The 25,038-nt window shown below is 44.1% G+C and overlaps 1 protein-coding gene across 1 annotated transcript in view; it reads left to right on the top strand.

The window, feature by feature from the left end:
- The window catches only part of LOC134591396 (replication protein A 32 kDa subunit-A-like), a 51,783-nt gene that overhangs the window by 5,396 nt on the left and 21,349 nt on the right, over positions 1-25,038 (top strand). Inside the window, exons 2-6 of the mRNA XM_063444460.1 lie at positions 9,942-10,051; positions 20,946-21,047; positions 22,260-22,373; positions 23,004-23,078; positions 23,787-23,900. Coding sequence (XP_063300530.1) covers positions 9,942-10,051; positions 20,946-21,047; positions 22,260-22,373; positions 23,004-23,078; positions 23,787-23,900 — 515 coding nt within the window. The remainder of the gene's footprint in view (positions 1-9,941; positions 10,052-20,945; positions 21,048-22,259; positions 22,374-23,003; positions 23,079-23,786; positions 23,901-25,038) is intronic.

The following is a 25,038-nucleotide window of genomic DNA, read 5'->3' as shown; positions in this document are numbered from 1 at the left end:
GTCCCCCTCCCTGCTTCTTACCAGGGAGGAGGGATATAGTATTCCCTGGTGGTCCGGTGGCTTGTTAAATCCTGGGGGGGGCGGCAGCAAGCGCTGACTTACCTTGCCAGCAGCTTCTCCAGCTCCCCAGTGTAAATCTCGCGGCCCTTAGTGCCGCGCGGAGCGTTGCCATGGAAACCCGTGGCAACGCTCTGTGGCCGCGGGTCTCGCGAGATTTAGACATGGAGCTGCAGGAGCTGATGGCAAGGTAAGTCACCGCTTGCTGCCGGACCCCCCAGGACCGCCGGGCTTGTAATGAGCCTGGCGGTCCTAGGAGGTATTATCGGCAATATCGGTAGCTATATTGGCCGATACCGATATTGCCGAAAATACCGAATATCGGCCGATAATATCGGTAAAACCGATAATCGGTCGATCCCTACCAGATTTCCTTATCTTACTGATCAAAGCTAAAAAAAAAAGCTCTCTTCTCCGCTATGATTACACTATTAAAGAAAGGTGTTATCAAAAGAGTTCCAAGACCCCAGTAAGATCAGGGTGTTTGCTCTCGGTTGTTCCTGGTCCCAACACCAGATATGTCCTTTCGTTCTATTCTAGATCTAAAGATATTAAACAACAAGATTCCATATCAACATTTCAGAATGGAAACCATCACTTCAGTCACGCATACCCATCAAAAAGGAGATTTTATGGCAACATTGAATTTGAAAGGTGCCTACCAACACATACCTATGCAAGTAGGCTCAAGAAAATACCTGTGGTTTGCCATAAGAAGGGCTACAGGGTTCACGGCTTTCAATTCAAAGCCCTTCCACTTGGTCTTTCCTCAGCACCAAGGATATTTACAAAGTACTAAGGCCTATCACATCGCTTCTACGTGAACAAGGAATCCGTTATTCCCTACTTAGATGCTCTGTTAAAAGATATGGCTTACAGAATCCTAGAAGAACATGGTGGTAAACCTAGAGAAATTATATCTGCATCCTACAAAGTCCATTCATTTTCTAGTGTTTTTTTTTTAAAATCAAGTCAGACAATCTTGCAATCCACCTGAATGCGGTGAAAAGAAAGAAGATAAGCGTGCTTCAGAAGGAATCCGAAAGGCTCAATAAGGAAAGCTATGTAGGTGTTGGGAACTTGGGACACCTCACTTCCACTATACCAGCAGTAAAATGGGCCAGAGCAAAATCTAGACCTTTGCAGTGGGAGATTCTTACAAAGTGGTCCAGGAAAGAAGACTTGGGTACTTTGATAAACATTTCAGATCCTGTAAAAAGACAGCTGAGTTGGTGGAAGACAACCTGTTTCCTTTTAAAAGGGCTATCTTTTTGACCAAAAGGATGGGTCATAATCACCATAGACTTTTCAAATACAAGTTGGGGAGCTCACCTGCAGTGTCATATGAGGCAAGGGACATGGTCTGCAAAAGAGAGGGAAATCCTCAAACTTCAAGGAGTTGATAACCGTTTTGTATGCTCTTCATCAGTTCAAAACTCTCATTGTGGGGAAAGCGGTACCCAACATCATTGCAGATGATCTAAACAGATCAAGATGGTCCCAGAACGAATTGTCTCTGAAACCGGTCTTTTTTTCTTTTTCTTTCTTTTTTTAATCAGCTGGGGAAAATATTCGGTCTGTCATAGATCGCATGGCGTGAAGGTCAAACGCTAAAGTACAATCATTTGCCTCCCTCTTCAAGGCAAACCTCTGGTTCTGGATGGTCTTTCAGTCAAGTGAAACTTCAACCTTGCATACATATTTCCCCCGTTGAGCCTAATTCCACGTATTTTGCAAACAGTGAGAACAGAGCAATCATTCTTACTGGCCATAATGCCATACTGGTCATAATGGAGCTGGTTCTCTGTTTTGAAGACGATGGTTTTAAAGTACTGTGAACTTCCAGTGTCAACAGAGCTCCTGGAGAATGAAGGAATTCCAATAGAAATATTGAAGATGTTCAAATTGACTGCTTGGCTGCTGCATGGCTGATCCTATATCACAGGGGCATTAAGAAAGAGATATTCAATACTCTGTTTAATTCTACCAGAAGATCTGCCTCTGATATCCATCTACTTAGAAATGTGGATGAAATTCCTTAATTGGTGCAAGTATCCTCATTGTCTACAAGACTGCCTTCAAGCGTGTCTTAGTTTATCTACCCATAAGGTTCAAGTATCCACTCTGAGACACTTTCTGGTCAAGAACTTTGCTTCGGATATTCTTCAGAAAGGAGAAATATATATATGTAGTAAGGCCGTTTGGCCTGTATTTGTGGGAGGGGCTTAAGTTAACTCACCACCCTATATAAGCTACACCCCTTACCTGACTCCTTACCGATCAAGGTCAGCGTCTGAATGCACTTCCGGTTCGTCCAGTCGCCATTTTTTGTATTCCTTCTGTTTCCCACGAGGTGGACATAGCTGAGCTGGTTCCAGGAATCCTTCTGCAGATTCCCATTTGGAGCAGTTTCTGCCTTTTCTATCGCCGCGGATCGCGTCCTAGTGACTGATAAACAGTGAGTAGACCTAACCATTACGCCGGGCAACAAGGCCCAGGGCATCTAATACGGTTTCAGGTCCTCACTTTACTGTCCACAAGCGACTAAATTTGCTGGTTTGCAAACGGTCGCATACACGGCTTCCGGTACACATGGACTCACATACAGTGCATCGGTCATAACGCCAGGCCACACTTTACCGCCAAACCGTTTAAAAGACCCCTTCCGGTCCGCACATACAGACGGGTAACATACATGCCTTCTTCACCCCATTATCGGGCTCACATAAAACATAACCAGTTTTTAAGAACCTCAGCATACTCAGATACCCCGATTTGCATTTTACAACGGAGTTATACTACCCCACACATTAAAACCTCAGGTTGCCCGACTGGCGGCAATACAACACCGACAGCTAAAGCCTCAAGTTTCACATAAAAACACATTAATTCATACTTATATGATAACACAGTCCCCACATACCTTGTTGCAAGAACAGCATGGGCCAGCACTCACTCACGGCGGCCGGAACTACTTCCGCGCCGGGACTACATTCCCCATGATTCCTCCACACAAAACACCCAATCACTGTTTCTCTGTTAAAATTATGCTAAATCTCACGCCAGCAAGTGGGGGCTTAACGCCAAGCGCGCCGGTCACGTGACTGCAATTTCTTCCCACTACATAGCTTTCAAACCAGCTGGTTATTCATATCACATGTGTATAGTGGCCACATTATTGACTTACCCCAAACCTATTTCTAAATTGTGTAACGTTACGGTTACTTCACGCTTGATCCACTTCACGATCAACCAACCCCAACTTGTTATATTGTCTCACAGATACATTCTGTACAGATCCTACAGTGCCACCTACAGGTTACTCCACAGAATAGCATACAAATGCCACATAGGTCATATAATACCATACTACAGTACTCATATTTTACCAAATACAAATCCTGACACCAAGCTCATTTTTACATACGTCAGGAACATCCTATAAAAACACTACAGACGGGCTATATAGCCGATTGATCATTATTGATCACTACATTAATTATGGCATATAGGCCTATTCCAACCCACCATGCATGTTATATCCCATGACAAAATAAATACATAAATTATTATATTAAACTGGGAACGATACATATGTATAAAATAGAACACGATCATAACATTTTTTCTGAAATATAGCATACATGCAGCAGGACATTACAGGTCTGTACTTAACCTGACCCTAAAACAAATTGCAAGGATAAATCAATGAATACATACTAAGACATACATAACCAATCATTACGTAGATACCACTGTACATAAAAATAGTTGATATATCATACACCCTACAAACATCACCCCCACGGATCTCCCCGGGGAAACCGGATATACATTAATAAGAATGAACATGCTGTGTATTTATTTTCATACGGTTCCATTTATTTTAGTTGCAGGTATCTACTACCACCTAAAACGGATTGACTAGAATCTTTAATCATACTACCAGGTACGTACACCTGCTCACAGTATATCCATAGGTTCCCATTAAATAGATAAGTACTGGCAGTTAGGGTCATAGGGGCCGATAAACGGTAATATTTCCTTCTCAGCATCTTTGCTTCGGATTAGCGGTCCCGCGAGGCCATCACCCCGCCTCATACTCGGAGGCATATACCCCTCGGGCCACTCGTGAGCTAGCCGCCTCGCATGTTTCATAGAGAGGGCCTCACCAGTCACTCCCTTCCCCTTTTTCTAAGTAATATCACCGAGAGGCCATCAATCGGCCACCACGAACAGTGGCCACAAAAAATCCCATCGCGCCAACGCATAGATAGAGCCTCTCAAGCCACTTGGCACTAGCAGGGCCTCACCAGTCACCAACTCAAGCATAATGGTTTCACCTGATGGCATAGCTAGCAAGCCAGTACTAAAACACCCGGTTCAAATAATAATTTCACTTTTTATTTTAGTTAAACATGTCTCATGCCAGTGGTGAAGGGCTATCGCTCCCTAGTTCCCCAGCTGGGGGCGAGACACCTTCTCACAGGGGAGATATGACCAGTCCAGCGTCAATCAGATCCTGGACAATACCACGCATCACCACCGAGTTAAGGAGACGGCAAATTCCCTACCCTGCTACGGCAAGGAAAGCGGAATTATTTCGACTCCTTAGCACGACAACCAACAACATGGAAGCAGGGGAAGGCCCCAGCACCACCAGATCGGGAGACATCCAGGCTATGCTGACCTCACTCATGAGCTCCATGGGCAAGGTCAACGACAGACTGGCTAACCTCGAGGCGGTGACCACAGCCCTTACCAAGGCAGGCCTTCCCGACACCGCTCAAACAACACCAGTCGTACCAGTCGTACCAGTCGTACCAGTGGCCACGGGAAACGGTAACTCTTCAGATACCCATGACGTCGACCCCGCACACACTATCCCAGCCCACATCAAGAAAGACATCCTGGAGGGCAAAGATGTCAACTTAGCATCCTTACTAATTGCCTCCCAGGATGTGGTAGAAAACAAAACCTACATGTATGATGAGGTATCGGTGGTGGTCAGATCTAAAGACTCCAGGTTGAACCGTAAACTGACAATCCCGGAATTTGTATTAGCATTTGGTATTTTCAGAGATGTTATGTGTGAGGTGTACCCTGCTAGAAGAGAGGAATTCGACCGTTACATGCACAAGCTGGTGGACCTTGGTAACAAATACGGCGGGTCGGCCTTTTACGATTATCACAGGTCATTTTCCACCAAAGTAGCTGGCGCGTTTTCCCAGTATGGTACCCGTATCAATTGGAGCAGGCTAGACACAGAAATCTTCTGCAGACACTTTGCCGGGCTCAAGACACCGGCTTGTGTTTCATGTTCTTCTACGACACACACCACAAATTTTTGTTCCAGCACTGCAGACGACCACAGCCAAGCTCCCAACACTGGCTACGCCGGGAAAACAGGAAGGAACGCCAGAGACAAGCTGGGCCGTCCTATAATTTTCTTCGGCAAATCACAAATTTGCAATAACTTTAATGGTGGCACATGTAGTTTCAGTGCATGTAGATTGTTACACATTTGTTCTCAATGTTTCAGGGCACATGCCAAATCCATGTGCCCTAATAAAATGTATCCTAAACCCTACCTAACGTCTGTTAACATTGATGTTCTAGCAGCACTACTAGCCAACCACCCATCCAGACACCTGGTAGATTTTCTTGTTACAGGATTCAACGAAGGGTTCCACACAGGCATCCTACACATGCCCACGGGCCACCTAGAATGCCCAAATTTACAGTCGGCAAACCAGAACCCAACAGCAGTGGATACCCTAATAGCCCAAGAATTGGCAGACGGGTTCGTGTTCGGTCCATTCTTAACCCCACCATTTACATCATGGCGTACAAACCCCATCGGTATTGTCACGGGTAAAACTTCCCTCAAGCAAAGACTCATTATTGATCTTTCAGCCCCTCATACCTCCCCTACCCCAAGTCTAAACTCCCTCATTCCCTCCGAGGAATTTTCCCTTCAATACGCCACCATCGATCACGCCATTACAGCCATCACACAGACTGGGGTTGGAGCTTGGTTAAGTAAAACAGACATTACGAATGCCTTCAAACTACTACCTATCCACCCTACACTCTGGCACCTACATGGTATTAAATGGGCAGACAAGTACTATTTCTTCTCCCGCTTAACCTTTGGGTCAAAAAGCAGCCCAAAGATTTTTGACACTTTCGCTGAAACCCTTTGCTGGTTACTTCTGAACATCTCAAGATGCCCCATGGTCATCCATTACCTCGACGACTTCCTAATGATAGAAGGGAACGAACTTCCGCCCAGCAGCCTCAAAGAAGCCCTTAATCTATTTCACCACTTGGGTGTCCCGGTATCCCTCAAGAAAACCGAAGGTCCTGACACCATCATAACATTTCTGGGTATACAACTGGATTCGGCATCCATGCAAGCAAGCTTACCACCCGACAAAATCGACAACATCATCAATAGCATAAACCACTACATTTTTCTGGGTACATGCAACCGTAAGGAACTCCAGTCCCTTATAGGTTCATTAAACTTCGCCATGCGCATCATCCCTCAAGGAAGGGCCTTCATATCCAGACTACTTTGTCTTTTTCCCCACTTTCAACACGAGAACCACAGACTGTCCATGGACCCACAAGCCACAGCAGACCTACAGATGTGGAGGAGGTTCTTGACCAGCTGGAACGGTAAAAGTCTGTTCCTCCCCGCCTTATCAGAGACGTCACCAACCGTATGGTCAGACGCAGCATCTAACAAAGGTTTTTCAGCCATCTTCGGTACCAAATGGCTTTGGGGCGCATGGCCAGAAGAAGTCCGTGATGTTGAAGGGTTTTTCACAACCTCAGCCCTCTTTGAGATCTACCCTATCGTGGCAGCTGCGGTGGCATGGGGACATCAATGGTCAGGCTTGTCTGTTCGCTGTCACTCAGATAACCAAGCCACATGTCACATAATAAACAAAGGCCGTTCATCATCCCTTACAATTATGAGGTTTCTTAGAAGGCTCACGTGGTTGGCAGCACGTCACAACTTCTACTTGGTTTGCTTTCATGTACCAGGTATTAGTAATGTAGCAGCTGACAGCCTGTCTCGTTTTAAATTTCAGGACTTTCGTCAAGCACACCCGTCAGCAGCTCAAGCAGCCACAGTAGCACCCCCGTTCTCACAACTAATCATGGACTAGACATTATAATGGAACATAGCAGGGATCTAGCCACATTAGCACTATCACACAACACTCAAGCGACATACAACAGAGCCTTCACACTGTATAATAGATTTCTGGCAGATCACAACATATCACAACCTTTTGTCATGACATCCGTCATAGCTTTCGCTTCCTTTTGCCACCTCAAATTACACTTATCATATAACACAATTAAACTATATCTTACCGGCATACAACACCACATACTAACCATAAAACCCAACACACAGAGCTTCATGTCATCATACCAGGTAAAAATTATACTCAGAGGTATACAGAAATCCGTACCTCCACGACCACCACAACGCTTACCCATTGACAAAGAACTTTTCCAGTCATTATCCGACCTATTAGATTCCAGACCTTTCCACACTACCGCAAACACAGTTATTAAAACAGCCATGTATACAGCCTTCTACGGATTCCTCAGGCCAAGGGAGTTCACCGCTGTCACAACTGACCAAAAAGAGAGGTGCCTGCTACACAAACACCTTATAAAACATGGCGATCACTACATACTCTCTTTACCCCAATCAAAGACAAGCCAACATGCGCCCCCAGTAGAAATCACATATTATCCTACCCTAAACAAATGGTGTCCAGTAGCAGCCTTAGACTCCTATCTTCTCAACACCACAGCACTACCATCACAACCATTATTCCAACTACAACACACAGTACTCACCACCACGGCATTCATGAGATATATACGATCCCTGCTAACAATGCTGGGTCTCAAACCTTCCCACTACTCTGGTCACTCGTTTCGCATAGGAGCAGCCTCCACCGCATCCAGCGCTAACGTACCAGTACACGTCATCAAGGCATTGGGACGTTGGAAATCATCTGCCTATACTACATATATCCCCAAGCCAACACAAGAATTAAGAAATGCTTTTAAAGCCATATCTGGATAAATTGTATATATTGTTGACTGTAATAAATCTTTTGTTATTCATTTTTGCCCTCTTTATTTACAGGCCTACCGTATCGTCGGTATCGGCACACCACAACCGACTTGCCCTTTTATACTATTCCCATTTCTTACTGAAGTCTCACTTCTTATACAAGTACTTTGCCCCTTACACAAGTAGTAAGGCCGTTTGGCCTGTATTTGTGGGAGGGGCTTAAGTTAACTCACCACCCTATATAAGCTACACCCCTTACCTGACTCCTTACCGATCAAGGTCAGCGTCTGAATGCCCCTCCCACCCACTCCTCATTTCAACACTTTTCTCTTTCTTTTCTTTCCATTTTCTTTACTCTCATACTACTTGGTGGGCCCTCTTTATTTACAGGCCTACCGTATCGTCGGTATCGGCACACCACAACCGACTTGCCCTTTTATACTATTCCCATTTCTTACTGAAGTCTCACTTCTTATACAAGTACTTTGCCCCTTACACAAATATATATATATATATATATATATATATATATATTTATAATTTTTTTTTTTTAAGGCTGTATAGCTTATCAGGCCTCCAAGGAAAGAGGTTTTCCCCTTTTGTGACCTGGTTTTTAGTGTTGGAGGCTCTTTGCACCCAACATTTGAAGGAAATGTCCTTAAAGCTCTTATCTATAAAACGCCATTATTTTTGTGGCTATAACTTCTGCTAAGAGAATCGGAGAAATTCATCTTCTACAGAATTTACAAAGATTATTCAGGACAAGGTTGTTCTATATCTAAAACTTTCTTTTTTGTCTAAAGTCATTTATTCTAATGCTATTAATCAACCAATTTCCCTGCCTGCTCTTGGTAATTCATCTGACTCTAATCTGGAAAAAAATTGGCAAAAGTTGTATGTCGGAAGATCCCTTAAAGTCTACTTGGACTGCTCCTCTGCATTTGGGAAGACACTGACTATCTTTTTGTGAAATTAAGTAAATGTAAAGTTCATACAGCCTCAAAGTCTAATCTGGCTAGATGGCTCGTGGACACTAAAGTTGGCTTATGTTTTATCAAATCTGCCCTTACCTACCTCCTTGAAAGCTCATTCTACGAGAACCATAGCTACTTCTTGGGCTGAAAAAGCTCAAGCTTCACCAGAAGACCTCTGCAGAGCTGCTACATGGTCTTCATTTAACACCGTTTTAAAACATTACAGACAAGACTTATACTTTGCCTCTGACGCTGCTTTCAGGCATAAGGTGTTGCAAGTGGTTGCCTAATTTCCGCCTATAGTTCTGGGATCACGATATATCCCTATTGTACTGCTACCATATGTCAGGAAAAACTGTAATTTTACTTGCCATAAATTCCTTTTTTCCTTAATATGGTGGCAATAAAACACCCCCACCCCTTTTATTAATGAGTTTGATATTTTTGCAGTATTAAGTCTATTTTTTTTATTGTGGCGTACTCGGGGTCGATGACAGATTGGTGTCTACTTGTTGGGGGAGGAACTTTTTTATGTTAATTTTAATTTCAGATGCTTGTCCTAGGGATGATACATCCCTATTGTACTGCCACTGTATGTCAGAAAAAAGAATTTAAGGTAAGTAAATTAACTTTTTTGCACTACCAGGAATATCTTTGCTGCGGTCACTGTCTGGAATAAGAAAATTTGTCCTGGTGGTTGTTTATGATAGTTATGCTTGACCCTGAGTGATGTAATTGAGTATACTGAATAGATCATGGTTTGGAATTAACATACCTCTTTTACTTGTGTGCAATAGGAGGCTTTGGTGGTGGTTATGGTGGTTCTGGAATGGGAGGAGGTGGTGGTTACATGCAGTCACCAGGGGGCTTTGGATCCCCAGCACCCACACAAGGAGAAAAGAAAGCTGTGAGTATCAAATAAAAATGTATTTTCCATAGTCCAAGCAGCAGTCATAACAAGTGGGATATAGTTGCCCATTTCTAACAGGACAGAAAAGGACATTGAAAAGGTTAAAACGACAAAATGCAGTCCCTCCCCTCCTAGTCTTTTAAAGGGCAACTCCACCCTGAGCTCCCCAGTATTTGCCTGACTGTCTCCCGAGTCCCCAGTGTGGATCATCAGCGCGACCCACCAAAAATCAGCCGGCGACTCAGTTTGGGAAACCATGTTTTAGACTATACATATTACCATTTTGGGATGTGTATTCCAATCTATATGAAACCCAGTTATGCTAGTATTAGAAATGCACAGCTTTTTATTTTTACGTTATGTCCACAGTGAGCATTTCGTTTTTCTAGTTTCTTTTAATAACCTCTACTCACTTTCTCTGGGTCATGTCAAATTTGTATCATCTTCCAGCATGGCCTTGTTTCTTAGATTAGTAATTGAATTGGGAACTGCCAGCCAACTTCTTAGAGTTGGACTAAAACTAGAATATTAACTTCCAATTTGTACTGATTTAAGAGGTTACTGTATATACTCGAGTATAAACCGACCCGAATATAAGCCGAGGCCCCTAATTTTACCCCAAAAAACTGGGAAAACTTATTGACTCGAGTATAAGACTAGGGTGAGAAATGCAGCAGCTACTGGTAAATTTCTAAATAAAATTAGATCCTAAAAAAAATATATTAATTGAATATTTATTTACAGTGTGTGTATAATGAATGCAGTGTGAGTGTATGAATGCAGTGTGAGTGTATGAATGCAGTGTGAGTGTATGAATGCAGTGTGAGTGTATGAATGCAGTGTGAGTGTATGGGTGCAGTGTGAGTGTATGGGTGCAGTGTGAGTATATGGGTGCAGTGTGAGTGTATGGGTGCAGTGTGAGTGTATGGGTGCAGTGTGAGTGTATGGGTGCAGTGTGAGTGTATGGGTGCAGTGTGAGTGTATGGGTGCAGTGTGAGTGTATGGGTGCAGTGTGAGTGTATGGGTGCAGTGTGAGTGTATGGGTGCAGCGTGAGTGTATGGGTGCAGCGTGAGTGTATGGGTGCAGCGTGAGTGTATGGGTGCAGCGTGAGTGTATGGGTGCAGCGTGAGTGTATGGGTGCAGCGTGTGTGTGTGTATGGGTGCAGCGTGTGTGTGTGTATGGGTGCAGCGTGTGTATGGGTGCAGTGTGTGTGTGTGTATGGGTGCAGCGTGTGTGTGTGTGTGTATGGGTGCAGCGTGTGTGTGTGTGTGTATGGGTGCAGCGTGTGTGTGTGTGTATGGGTGCAGCGTGTGTGTGTGTGTGTGTGTATGGGTGCAGCGTGTGTGTGTGTGTATGGGTGCAGCGTGTGTGTGTGTGTATGGGTGCAGCGTGTGTGTGTGTGTATGGGTGCAGCGTGTGTGTGTGTGTATGGGTGCAGCGTGTGTGTGTGTGTATGGGTGCAGCGTGTGTGTGTGTGTATGGGTGCAGTGTGTATGGGTGCAGCGTGTGTATGGGTGCAGTGTGTGTGTGTGTGTATGGGTGCAGTGTGTGTGTGTGTGTATGGGTGCAGTGTGTGTGTGTGTGTGTATGGGTGCAGTGTGTGTGTGTGTGTATGGGTGCAGTGTGTGTGTGTGTGTGTATGGGTGCAGTGTGAGTGTATGGGTGCAGTGTGAGTGTATGGGTGCAGTGTGAGTGTATGGGTGCAGTGTGAGTGTATGGGTGCAGTGTGAGTGTATGGGTGCAGCGTGAGTGTATGGGTGCAGCGTGAGTGTATGGGTGCAGCGTGAGTGTATGGGTGCAGCGTGAGTGTATGGGTGCAGCGTGAGTGTATGGGTGCAGCGTGAGTGTATGGGTGCAGCGTGAGTGTATGGGTGCAGCGTGAGTGTGTGTGTGTATGGGTGCAGCGTGAGTGTGTGTGTGTATGGGTGCAGCGTGTGTGTGTGTGTGTATGGGTGCAGCGTGTGTGTGTGTGTGTGTATGGGTGCAGCGTGTGTGTGTGTGTGTGTATGGGTGCAGCGTGTGTGTGTGTGTGTGTGTGTATGGGTGCAGCGTGTGTGTGTGTGTGTGTGTATGGGTGCAGCGTGTGTGTGTGTGTGTGTATGGGTGCAGCGTGTGTGTGTGTGTGTGTGTGTATGGGTGCAGCGTGTGTGTGTGTGTGTATGGGTGCAGCGTGTGTGTGTGTATGGGTGCAGCGTGTGTGTGTGTGTGTGTGTGTATGGGTGCAGCGTGTGTGTGTGTGTGTGTATGGGTGCAGCGTGTGTGTTGCAGAGCCTTGGTGGGGGGTGGGCAATTTTTTATTTTAATTATTTTTTTTTTATTATTATTTATTATTTTTATTTATTTAATTTAATTATTATTATTGTATTATTTATTTAATTATTATAATTTTTTTATTATCCCTAATTAATTTTTTTTCGTCCCCCCTCCCTGCTTGATACATGGCAGGGAGGGGGGCTCCTTCCCTGGTGGTCCAGCATTGGCAGTTCAGTGGGGGCTGCAGAGAGCGTTACTTACCTGTCCTGCAGCTCCTGTCGGCTCTCTCCTCCTCCGCGCCGTCCGTGCAGCTCCCTCTGTCAGCTCCCAGTGTAAGTCTCGCGAGAGCCGAGATTTACACTGGGAGCTGACCGAGGTGCTGAACTGACGGCGCGGAGGAGGAGAGAGCTGACAGGAGCTGCAGGACAGGTAAGTAACATCTCTCTGCAGCGCCCACAGCCCCCAGTCTGTATTATGGCAATGCAAATTGCCATAATACAGACTCTGACTCGAGTATAAGCCGAGTTGGGGTTTTTTAGCACAAAAAATGTGCTAAAAAACTCGGCTTATACTCGAGTATATACGGTAATTGGTATTTTATTAAGGTTTCAATATTTTCATGGTTTGATTTTTTTTTTTTTTTTTACCTCACCAGTTAATTGAAATACCTTGTCTTACACCACTAGGGTCTGCTGTGTAGCCCAGCAGGAACAGATTATTATAGATGTCGCTGGAGTAGCTAGTCAGGGCCTATGCTTTTAAAATAAGGCTGCCATATACGGGTGATACTTAAAAAAATTACAATATCATGCAAAAGTTCATTTATTTCACTAATGCAACGTAAAAGGGGAAACTAATATATGAGATAGACGCATTACATGCAAAGCAAGATCGTTCAAGCAGTAATTTGTCATAAGTGCGATAATTATGGCTTACAGCTCATGAAAACCCCAAATCCACAATCTCAGTAAATTAGAATATTGTGAAAAGGTTCAGTGTCCCACTCTAATCAGCTAAGTAAGCCATAACACATGCAAAGAGTTTCTGAGCCTTTAAATGGTCTCAGTCTAGTTTAGTAGGAATCACAATCATGGGAAGACTGCTGACTTGACAGTTGTGCAGAAAACCATAATTGACACCCTCCATAAGGAGGGAAAGCTTTAAAATGTAATTGCGAAGGAAGTTGGATGTTCCCAAACTGCTGTATCAAGAAGGGAAAAGTGTGGGATGACTGCAGCCTGGAGAGGATTGTCAGGAAAAGGCCATTCCAAAGTGTTGGGGACTTTCACTAGGAGTGGACTGAGGCTGGAGTCAGTGCATCAAGAGCCACCACACACAGACGGATCCTGGACATGGGCTTCAGATGTCTTATTCCTCTTGTCAAGCAGCTCTTGAACAACAAACGTCAGAAGCGTCTTACCTGGGCTAAAGAAAAACAGACCTGGTCTGTTGCTCAGTGGCCCAAAGTTCTCTTTTCTGATGAGAGCAACTTTTGCATCTCATTTGGATACCAAGGACCCAGAGTCTGGAGGAAGAATGGAGGGGCGCACACACTGCAAGATGCTTGAAGTCCAGTGTGAAATTTCCAGTCTGTTGATTTGGGGAGCCATGTCATCTGCTGGTGTTGGTCCACTGTGCTTCATTAAGTCCAGGGTCAACGCAGCTGTCTACCAGGAGATTTTGGAGCACTTGCTTCCTTCCACAGACAAGCTTTATGGGGATGCTGTCTTCACTTTCCAGCAGGACTTGGCACCTGCCCACACTGCCAAAAGCACCAAAGCCTGGTTCAATGACCGTGGGATTACGGTGCTTGATTGGCCATCAAACTCGCCTGACCTGAACCCCATAGAGAACCTATGGGGCATTGCCAAGAGAAAGATGAGACATGAGACCGAACAATGCAGAAGAGCTGATGGCCGCTATTGAAGTATCCTGGTCTTCCATTACACCTCAGCAGTGCCACAGGCTAATGGCTTCCATGCCACGCTGCATTAAGGCAGTAATTGCTGCAACAGGAATCAAAAGATAAGGTCCAAAATGGACCTTAATTTAAGAGTATAGAACACAGCTAAAGGTTAACTCTCAACTGAAAAAAGGGACTCCACTAAAGTATCCCTGTAAGTGCAATAGAAAAGAAAATATTTGATAATATGAATAATCCAATATAGTTTCAGGAGTAGTATATACCTTTAAATTTTAAACTTGTTTGATGCAATGCTAAAAAGAAATGATATTACTTATATTAAATTGTTAAAACATAAGTATGCATTTTGTTGAATAAGTCCAATAATAAAAATGTCTCTGTATGGATACAATTGTATCACTCAAATAGAAATTCACAACAGTCTGTGAATTTTGTTAGCTATTTCCAGTTATAATCAAACTGGGATTTGTATGCTGGATTAGCTGAATTTATATTGTACAGTATTATATATTATGCAGTAGGACCCATAGAGAGAGATCACAGATGTCCCGCTGAACTGTACCCTTCCAGCCCCAGTCCGCTGTACCCGTCTCCCAAGTCTCTAAGTGATCTGCACACCGGGGATGAACCTGTGGCCAGCCGCCCGATTTCTTCATAGCTTGATGGGTAGGGGCCCTCAGCGGGTGTGAGCAGTGTAACTGGGATTGTCCCATGATGAATCTTGCAGCAATTTATATCTTAATAACAATGTACTGTTAAAAATGGTTATAATAACTAACAGATCATGGTGGAAGAAATCCCTCCGTGCTTGCAGAAACTGAGTTTGAAATCCAAAGTGCTTGCTGTATTAAAATCGATTTATTGACCAGAAAGTAAAAAGGATTCGCACTCACAATTATGTAAAAAAAACTTTTCGTGCTGTACTGGAGTCAGGAAAGTACGGTGCTAGCAGCTGCTTCTATGTTCTCGTCCTGCCGGCAGATGAAGCTGAGAGCCGCGTGTGTGTCACCGATCTTCCTGCGTTCCAAATGGAACCCGGTCGTTTTACGGTAAGTGCCAGAAAGTGAAGAATAATGTCCTTACGCGTTTCGTTCGTCTATTGCTCACTTCATCAGAGGATCAGTAATTGCTGCAAAAGTGGCCCAAAACAAGTACGGAGTCCATATGCATGCTTATACTTTTCAGAGGTCCGATATTGTTCTATGTACACTCCTTGTTTTATTGATTGCCTGTAATATTCTAATTTACGGAGATTGTGGATTTGGGGTTTTCATGAGCTGTAAGCCATAATTATCGCACTTATGACAAATCACTGCTTGAACTATCTTGCTTTGCATGTAATGTGTCTATCTCATATGAGTTTTCCCTTTTACATTGCATTACTGAACTAAATGAACTTTTGCCTGATATTCTAAATTTTCGAGTATCACCTGTATGTGGACAGTTTTTATTTATCTTTGTTTCCATTCTGAAATGAGGTGCACCAACTACAATGGTTCTACAATCGGATCAAACTGACTTTATCAGTTTTCCACTAGTCGGCATGTGCTGTGCACAGAAGCTGGGCTTCATAGTGTGTGGGTGTGGCTTTACAGCGAGATAGTGGCATCTCAATCACACCTGGAGGAGTCCAGACATTGTGTAAACCAGCAGTTGGTTTGATTTTTATCACACGTGGGCTATAAATGCTGTGCAGTGGAAATAGTAACTTGGCTTCTCTTATTAGGCTCTGTTTGCAGCCCAAAATACCACACCACAGTCCAACATACTTCATGTTTAGAGGTGTAGAGTTTGGGATATATGCATTTTTAACTTCTGAAATGTATGCATCTATATGTGACTTTTGTATTTATTTATTTTCTGATTGTATCACATTACCTATGTGCAGCTATATCTTGCAGCTTTCCTTTCATCTTTTTCACAAGCGATATTTTTTTTTTCCAAAGATTAATCTACTGCAAAGATTTTGAGATCAGGACTATAATAAGCTTGCTATGTAAAGTTTTTAGAACACTAAACTCTAAAATTGGTGTCTGCACAATTCTTCCAGACTTTAACGCCTCCAAATGTGTTTACTCCCCCTCATTCTATTTTGTAACCACAAACTCACAATCCACTTCTGGGTCTATTCTTTCCCTATGTGTTCTTGCCTTTGACATTAGGGGACCCTTTGTAGGTTTAATTTTTTTCTTTTCATGCATTTATTCATGGGTTTTCTTCATATGTTAAAAGTATCTCTACTATGGCTAGTTGTGAGGCTGGCTACGCTAATGGTTTAATTAGTGGTTAATTATTTCTTATTAGCCTGCATGTTGTTCATGGTCTGAGCAAGATGGGCATTTGAGACTTGAGCTCTGTACCACCGAGCTTATAATAACGACTTGCCGGAGCACTATTTACCCTCATGGGCCGCACCAAGCTTTCGGAACCCCTGCAGACTCGTAGGGTTGCTCACGCATAGTCTGACGGGACCAATGAACGGGAACGGGACCAATGAACGGGACCTTCAGACTCCGCCGGGGGCCTAGCTGCGAGGCGCACGGCTCCAAGATGGCACCCGTATCCTCTGCCCAGGAGCCTCCACGCTGTCAGATATCGGTGGTGGCAGCTATGATAATCAGGGACGACCTCCAGTCCCTCTCCACCACGCTGATTGCCTTCCTTACCTCAGCGGTTGCGGCGAGCCTGGATACAGGCACTTGAGACCCAAGCCGCACAACAAGGGGACACGACTTCGGATGTTGCCATTGCAAGGCAGGGGGCCATGATACTTTCCCTACGCCGCCAGGTGGAGGATCTGGTCAATAGGAGTCGCCGCTCCAACATTAGGGTACGTGGTGTACCAAAGTGGAGGGAGAGGAAAACGCGGAGTACCTTTTGGCTGGGCTGTTCAGCATAGTCATTGGTGGAGCGAGTCCGGAGGTGTTCTGCTTTGAGAGAGCACACAGGGCCCAGATTTCGTGACTGAGAATCCCGTGACCTGATTTGTTGCCTACACTCCTACTCTATAAAGGAGAAGATTATGCAGAAGGCCAGGACAAGACCAGTATGGAGTTACCAGGGGGCTGGTTACGTTTGAGGCACAGCGGGCACTTAGACCGATGACTGCTGTCCTGCATGAAAGAAACATCCCTTACAAATGGGGGTTCCTGTTTTTAGCATCCAAGTGAGATCACAATGAATAGCGGCCAGAGGACCAGAGAAAATTCCACGCTTCCTGCTGAGGTTGGAAAAGTTTGAAGTTGAAATGTAGAAGGGGAGAGGAGGGACGAAAAAATAATAAAAAAATAAAAATATTACATTTAAAAAAAAAAAAACCTACAGTTAAGCATAAATCTGTCCTTGGCTTTTGACGCTATCACTCTACCTGCAGTTAGGGGCCCATACCTGTGATAGGACACATAGACTGAAGATGTCTTGGACCCCACCCCCTAAGTGTCAGTGGTGGAGCAGTTCAGGAGTAGCTATATTGCTTGAGGCGGCGCTGCAATTTCAGGAGACCAAGAGGATGACAGACTGTGGTGGCAGATAAATCTTCCTGAAAGGAGAGCTGCAGGATCGCAAATTCACATTTGTAGATGTGTATGTGCCTAATGCGAACCAATCCCAATACGTGCGCAAAATCATTAATAAACTTGAGTCGTTCGCAGAAGGAACCCTAGTCCTGGGGGGGAGGAGTTTAATGTCCCTATAAACCCGGTAGTTGACTCATCATCTGGACACAACAGTACCCCACAAGGAGCTTTAACCCCTTAAGGACACATGACGTGTGACATGTCATGATTCCTTTTTATTCCAGAAGTTTGGTCCTTAAGGGGTCAAGTAGCATACAGAATTTGCTGAGAAGGCTCAGGCTCGTGGTCTGCTGGACAGCTCTACACCCAGCGGATAAGGAGTACACTCCCTATTGGGCAATTCATAAGATATGTATTTCTTCAAGAAGCACAATTAACAAACATGCAGATGGTGGAGATAAAAGCAGCTATGTGGTCAGATCATAACCCTGTGACCATGGAAATGAACTTGCCGAGATTTAGACCAGTAACATGGTCCTGGAGGCTAAACAACTCCCTCCTACTGGATTTGGGCATTAAGGAGAGCATTCTTGCGGAGCTCTCCGCATACTTAAAGATGAACACGCCAGGCAAACTCACAGCAGCCGTGAGCTGGAAAACACATAAGTGTCATCAGATGAACTATTATCCGCCTTGCATCCAGGAAGAAGGAAGCCCAGCGCCATCTAGCAGAGCTTGCTGTGAAGATACTCTCGAAGCACAGCATAAAAGATCCCAACTCGTGGGAACCTACGGGGAGCTATTGGAGGCTAGACGCCAGCTGCAAACTCTCATCACTCATATATTACCGATCGGTCTAAAGATCGGATGCCTTTTTCTATCCACGTGCTAACAAACGGGGGAAATTACTGGCGAGAATGTTGAAGGGCCCTCGAACGCTCACTCAGGTACACAAACTATGAACCTCTAAGGGAACTCTCCAGTTCCCTTAGAGAACCAAGAACCGACTCAACCAGGGCCCTTGAGATTAGAAATGTTAGAAGGATGAGGTTCCTCAGTGACTTAATCAGGGAAAGAATTGGATCAGATGAGGCAGAAACACTGGATAGGCCAATAACTGAGGAAGAGGTGGCAGCGGTGGTCAAGACTGCTAAAACTGGGCGAACTCCAGGCCCAAATGACTTCACCCTGGGCTATTACAAGCACTTTCGGCATATCTTGCTTCCCAAGTTTACCCAGGCGCTGAACGCTTTAACGGTTGAGAACAGTCTCCATCAAGAATCGCTTGCATCCACAATCACTGTCAATTCTAAAATGGGAAAAGATGGGAAAAGGACCAAAAACAAACTCCTACATCATCCGTTTCCTTTTTAATAGTGCACTACACACATGAAATATCTGGGAATAGTTACATAGCTGAAAAAAGACTTGCGTCCAAGTTCAGCCTTCCTCACATTTGTTTTTTTGCTGTTGATCCAAAAGAAGGCAAAAAACTTCCAATTTTGCAACAAGCTAGGAAAAAAATTCCGTCTTGACCCCAGAATGGCAGTCAGATTTATCCTTGGATCAAGCAGTTATTACCCTACATTGAAAGATTATATCCTTGAATATTCTGTTTTTGCAAGTATGCATCTAGTAGCTGTTTGAACATCTGTATGGACTGTGATGGAACCAATCATAGAATAGTTGTCACAAGGGACTCGGGGTATCAATACCGCATGAATTTTCTACCTCTTACAACGCATACAAGATCTACGAAAATGGGCTTATCCGCATATATTGTGATTTAGCCGGATCGCAGTTATAAAGATGAACGTACTACGTAGACTCCTATACCGGGTTTCAAGCTCTTCCTTTCGCCTTTCCCACAGCCTTCTTTGCTTCCCTGAGATCCTCCATGATTCAACATGTATGGAATGGAGAACAAGAGACTCAAATATGACATCTTGTGCCCCGAGACGCTGGGGAGGACTGGCACTTCTTGACCTCCGTAAGTACCACCAATCCACAGTTCTGCAGAGTTTGGGAATGGCATATGGATCCAGCTCCTAAGCAGTGGGTAGAGCTTCATAAGGGCCACTTGCAGCCATCACTCCTAACAGCGCTCTGGGACTCAAAGGGGTGCCTACGGAGTACTGTGGATTTGACCTCCCCAGTGATGCAGACGTTGGCGACATGGCACAGCATTAGGGGGCAGCACATCTGTCTTCTGCACCAAGCCTGATGATCCAAATACAAATTAATGCGAGGGTAGGAGGTGGGCTGCAGGCCCAGGCTCTGGGACTTCCACGGAGGGGTAAGAAGTCATAGGGTCTTGAATAATGCAGGCCTGGGCCCTTTGCCGGAACTGACTGGGGGGGTAGGGGGGTTATATGCAAGTGAGCCATTTCTACCGGACACTCCCCAATAAGGAGGCGATCCATCGGAACCTCACATGGTTGAGGAACTATGTGATGGTAAGACAGCCTTAGATAAGGCAGTATCCCTCCTTTACCAGCACCTTCTTGTGGGCCATTTGGAAAGTAACACATTTCGCAGGAGGTGGGAACAGATACTGGGCAAGTCCATTACGGAGGCTCAATGGGTAAAGATCCTGGTCCTACGCCACAAATGCTCTCCTAGCTAAATACCAAGAATCTAACTATAAACTCCTCCTTTTTTTTGCTACAGAACAGCCTACATATGATCTTTCCAAGTGTACCTAATAAGTGCCGGAGATTCAGAGCAGGACAGGGAACAGTAACGCATATTTAGTGGGGCTGTCCTCTTATCAAGCAGTTTTGGGAAGAGATTGAGCTTAAGGTGGAGGAGATACTCAAGGATACGATACAACGCACTATGGAGATGGCCTTGTTGCTGTGTACAAAAAATCTATATACGTGGGGGGGGGGGGGGGGGTGGGGAAGGGGGGAGGGAGAGGGAGGGAGGGAAGGAAGAGAGAGGAGAGTGGAGAATCCCTTTAAAGAGCACTTATTATTCAGTTATCTCTTTTTATCCCCCAATGCTTTGGGATATGATCACTCCCTCTAGCATGTAAGCTCATTGAGTAGGGCCCTCAACCCCTCTGTTGCTATGCATCCACTTGTCTGGTTACAATTACGTGTCTGTTAGTCCACCCATTGTACAGTGCTACGGAATTTGCTGGCGCTATATAAATAAAATACTATGTATTTTAAAAAGTTTTGCTTATTTTCCAGAGATCCAGGGCACAACAGATCGTACCATGCACAGTATCACAGCTTCTCTCGGCCACGCAGAATGATGAGGTTTTCAGAATAGGGGAAGTTGAGCTTTCTCAGGTGTGTATTTGATCTTCTAAATGAATAGGTCTCTTTACTAAACACCAGATTTTACTAAACACCAGACCAACGGACAAAACTGATTGAAAATGTTCAAATACTGACTGAATTGGCAATTATCATATCTTCTAAAGCCAATTCAGTTCAGATTTTGGGTATTCTGACCAAATCTCCACCTTTTGTCTGGTTTAATTTGTTGTCGTCTTTAAAATTAGTGCTTAATACTTTTGAATCTTATAGAAAATATAGTATTTTGACTTTCACAAAGCAACACTTTTTCAAGAACATTGGGGCCAAATGCACAGAATAAGATGCCTCGATTTGCCATGCTTCAGGCATATCTGCTAAACAATGAGGAATCAGCAGACACTTTCTGTTAAGTTATTGCTGACCAGTCACTAGAAAGGCACCATGTGTATAAAAGGATACCAACATACCACATGCCCGATTGAACAAGCAAACTTATCAAGCCCTAGTTTAACTTACTCACTAACAAATGAAACCACCCACAGAATCAGTGTATTTTGGCTGTTGTGAACTGTAATGTCCAAGTTGTGTGTTTTTTTTATTTATTTTTTTATTTCAGTATGCATAGATTCAATGCACTATTCAATGGGAACAAAAACAAATGTTTTGGTTGGACCAAAAAAAAATAATGCCTACCAAATAATGCATTTCAGAAAAGCGTTAATCTATAATCTATCCACATAATCTATAATCTTCTCATATACATAAACAGTATGTATTGGTTAAAATTGTACGGCTGCATACCCTAACAATTGTGCATACATGATTGGCAACATGAAGGGGTTAAGCAACGGTGTTTATGGACAGGAGATGTTTTTATGCTAAGAGTATAGGCAGTTATGGTGCTTGGGTCCGATAAGAACATAAAAAAAATTGCTTAAGTAGTAGCCATGGTAAAGGAGAATTCAGAATTGTTCGGCAATTTAATTTGAACAATACAGCAAATTTCGTACATTTAATATAAACAATAGCAAATAAGAGTAGAAGTAAAGTAATGTTGTAACGCAAAGTAAATGACCACATGAGCATGTTAATGTCTTGTGAAAGGAAGAGTGCTAAAAACCAACATTGTAATGATGGGAAACTCTGCCAGCTCAAGTGTCCGTTAAATCTGTATTCTCATCTAGGATATGTGTAATTGTTCAATGAAATATTGTCTATAACCCAAACATATATATTTTTCAGGTTACAATTGTTGGAATAGTCAGACATGCTGAAAAGGCTCCAACAAATATTCTTTATAAAGTGGATGACATGACGGCAGCACCAATGGATGTCAGACAGTGGGTGGACACAGATGTAAGCTATCTCTGTAATCTAAACTGGATCTTTTACATTTCATTGGTGGCAGGCGCTCTGGCAGGATTTGTGATTACTCCCAGGAGCTAAAATGCTATGTTAGTAGCCAGGCCTTCTAAATTACTCACAACTGCAAGCCTGGAATACTCAAAGCATACTTACCAGGGGTGAATTTCGACTTCCAAAATGTTTTCTGTCTAATGGCAAGTGGAAATTATGAGCCCTGCTTACTCTCATTTAAGTCACATCTTTGGTAGCTGGTACACAGAGACTAAGGGCAGGTGATTGTATAAACATGTAGTGTTTACAAGAAAGCAAAATGCATAATTCTATGTTGAGGATCTGTAATAACATTACTATTACAGTTCCTCAAATTTGCATCAAGTTGGATTTCACAATGTTTAAAAACAGTGATGTAATCCGAAGGAGAGGCTATAGAGGTCTTACAGAGGAAGTGGGTTGGTATTTTGAATGCTTACAGTGCACGCGATGAGGAAGACTGCATGCTGTCAGTAATTTGCCAAAATCTCATTTGGTTATGTAATAGACTTGAGTGAATTCTAAGTTAATAACTGCTTGTCTCTTACAAACTGTAACTGTATTAATGTGCAACTGTATCCTTACTTGCAGGAAGCAAGTTGTGAGAGCATTGTGGTACCGCCTAATAGCTACGTTAAAGTAGCAGGTCATCTTCGCTCCTTCCAGGTAACACACAGAAGGTTTTTTTTTTTTGCTTGGTTTTCCAGTAAGAAAAATTGAAAATGACAATTCACATATTCGCTTCAAATTGTCAGGAAAAAAACCCAGCTGTGGTTATGCCAATGTTGGTGTTATTCATGGCCCAAGTTATCCACAAAATCAAATTCTGATTTTTGAAATCACATGCAAATGCCTCATTCAGGCTTTTCAGATTTGGATATTTGTGAAATGCAGGTAAAACAGGGGCTGGTTTGGTTGCCCAGTTAATCCCTTTAAAATTATTTTGAAAACCACTACACATGTGAATGGTCAATTGTGGGTGTATTGCTTATGAGTGAGGAAATGGCATCGATCTCTCTGGAAAAATACAGGTGTGTGAATTATGTATGTATGTTGACATTGTCCTCTGATAAACTGAATTATACCAGTTAGAGGTGCAAGTAAGAGAAACATTTATTTCCTACTAATTTTACAAATATCCAACATTCTGTTCAAATTTTTTATCAGCCAAGTCCAATGTAGCAGTATACTCTGCATTACCCACTATTCACATGTAGTGTGCTATATTTTTGTCATGGTAATAATATATAAAGTGTGGAAGCACAATTTTTCTTGTAAATAATTTAAGTTCACAGGTGCTTATACCATTTTTAAAATGGTCATAACAAATTGAATTAACTTAACAATTGCTCCCCCCCCCCCCCTCTTTTTCAGAATAAGAAGAGTGTTGTAGCATTTAAGATTGCACCTATTGAAGACATGAATGAATTGATATCACACATGCTGGAGGTTGTACAAGCTCACATGATCCTAAATTCCCAGGGTCAGGTATGTTTATAGTCAAATGTGGTTCTCTCCATCCCTCACATGGATATCCTGTAACGAGTATATACCCCTACACGCAGGATCCAGCAAAACAGAAGACAGCACAGAGGAGAGATACGTCTACCGGACCTTAGAGTGGCCGGACTCGACGTAAAGGAGAAGTACAGAGTCAGGAGCGATCCGAGGTCAAGGGCACAAAGAGACAGCGTAAACGAGAACTAGCCGGGGTCTGGTACACAGGAATCAGCAAGCCGGCAAACAGTACAGACAAGGATAAAGCGAAAACGAAGTCAGAATACAAAGCCAAGGTCAAGTACGGAGAAACACAACTGAACACAACAAGCACTAAAGGGAACTGTAGCAGAAACCACGATAGGGCAAGGAACTAAGGGAAAAGGGTAAGTATAAGTAGCCTTCAAACTAACGTGATTGGCTCCTGTCACTTCCACTCCCCCAACAGGTAAGTGTATGGGGTGATTGGCGTGACAGGAGCCAATGGGAGCCTTTTTGCAATTTAGGCTCCCACTGTCTCTTTAAGAGCGCGCCCGAGATTCGCGGCGCGCTCTTAGCTGCAGGCGGGACACGTGACCGCTTCTCGCGGTCACTGCCCGCCTTCCTGTTTGAGCAGTCGGATGAGCCGCGCGCGGCTCGTGCAGCCGCAGGACCGCGCGCGGCTTGAAGAGAGGACCGCGGCCGGCCCCCGGATAAGGTAAGTACCGCTACAGTACCCCCCCCTGAGGACACGCCCTCCGGGCGGGCAGGACCAGGTCTGGCAGGAAAACGCGAATGGAAAGAACGTACAAGGCGGGGAGCATGAACAGCATCCGCAGAAATCCAACTGCGCTCCTCAGGCCCATAACCCTTCCAATGTACCAAGTACTGAAGCCGACCCCTGAGGAAACGAGAGTCAATAACAGCAGACACTTCGAACTCCTCATGACCCTCCACAGAGACAGGAGGGGGAGGGGGTGTACTCCGGGTATAGCGGTTGCGTACGTAAGGCTTCAACAACGAGGTGTGAAATACATTGGGTATACGCAGATTTTTAGGCAGACCCAAGGCATAAGAAACGGGATTAACCTTATGTATAATGCGATAAGGACCAATGAAGCGGGGAGCCAATTTCATAGAAGGCACCCGG

This window comes from Pelobates fuscus, chromosome 1 (genome assembly GCF_036172605.1).
Source record: "Pelobates fuscus isolate aPelFus1 chromosome 1, aPelFus1.pri, whole genome shotgun sequence".
Lineage (NCBI taxonomy): Eukaryota > Metazoa > Chordata > Amphibia > Anura > Pelobatidae > Pelobates > Pelobates fuscus.
Note: the sequence above shows the minus strand (reverse complement) of the source record. Positions and strands in the feature narration are given on the sequence as shown.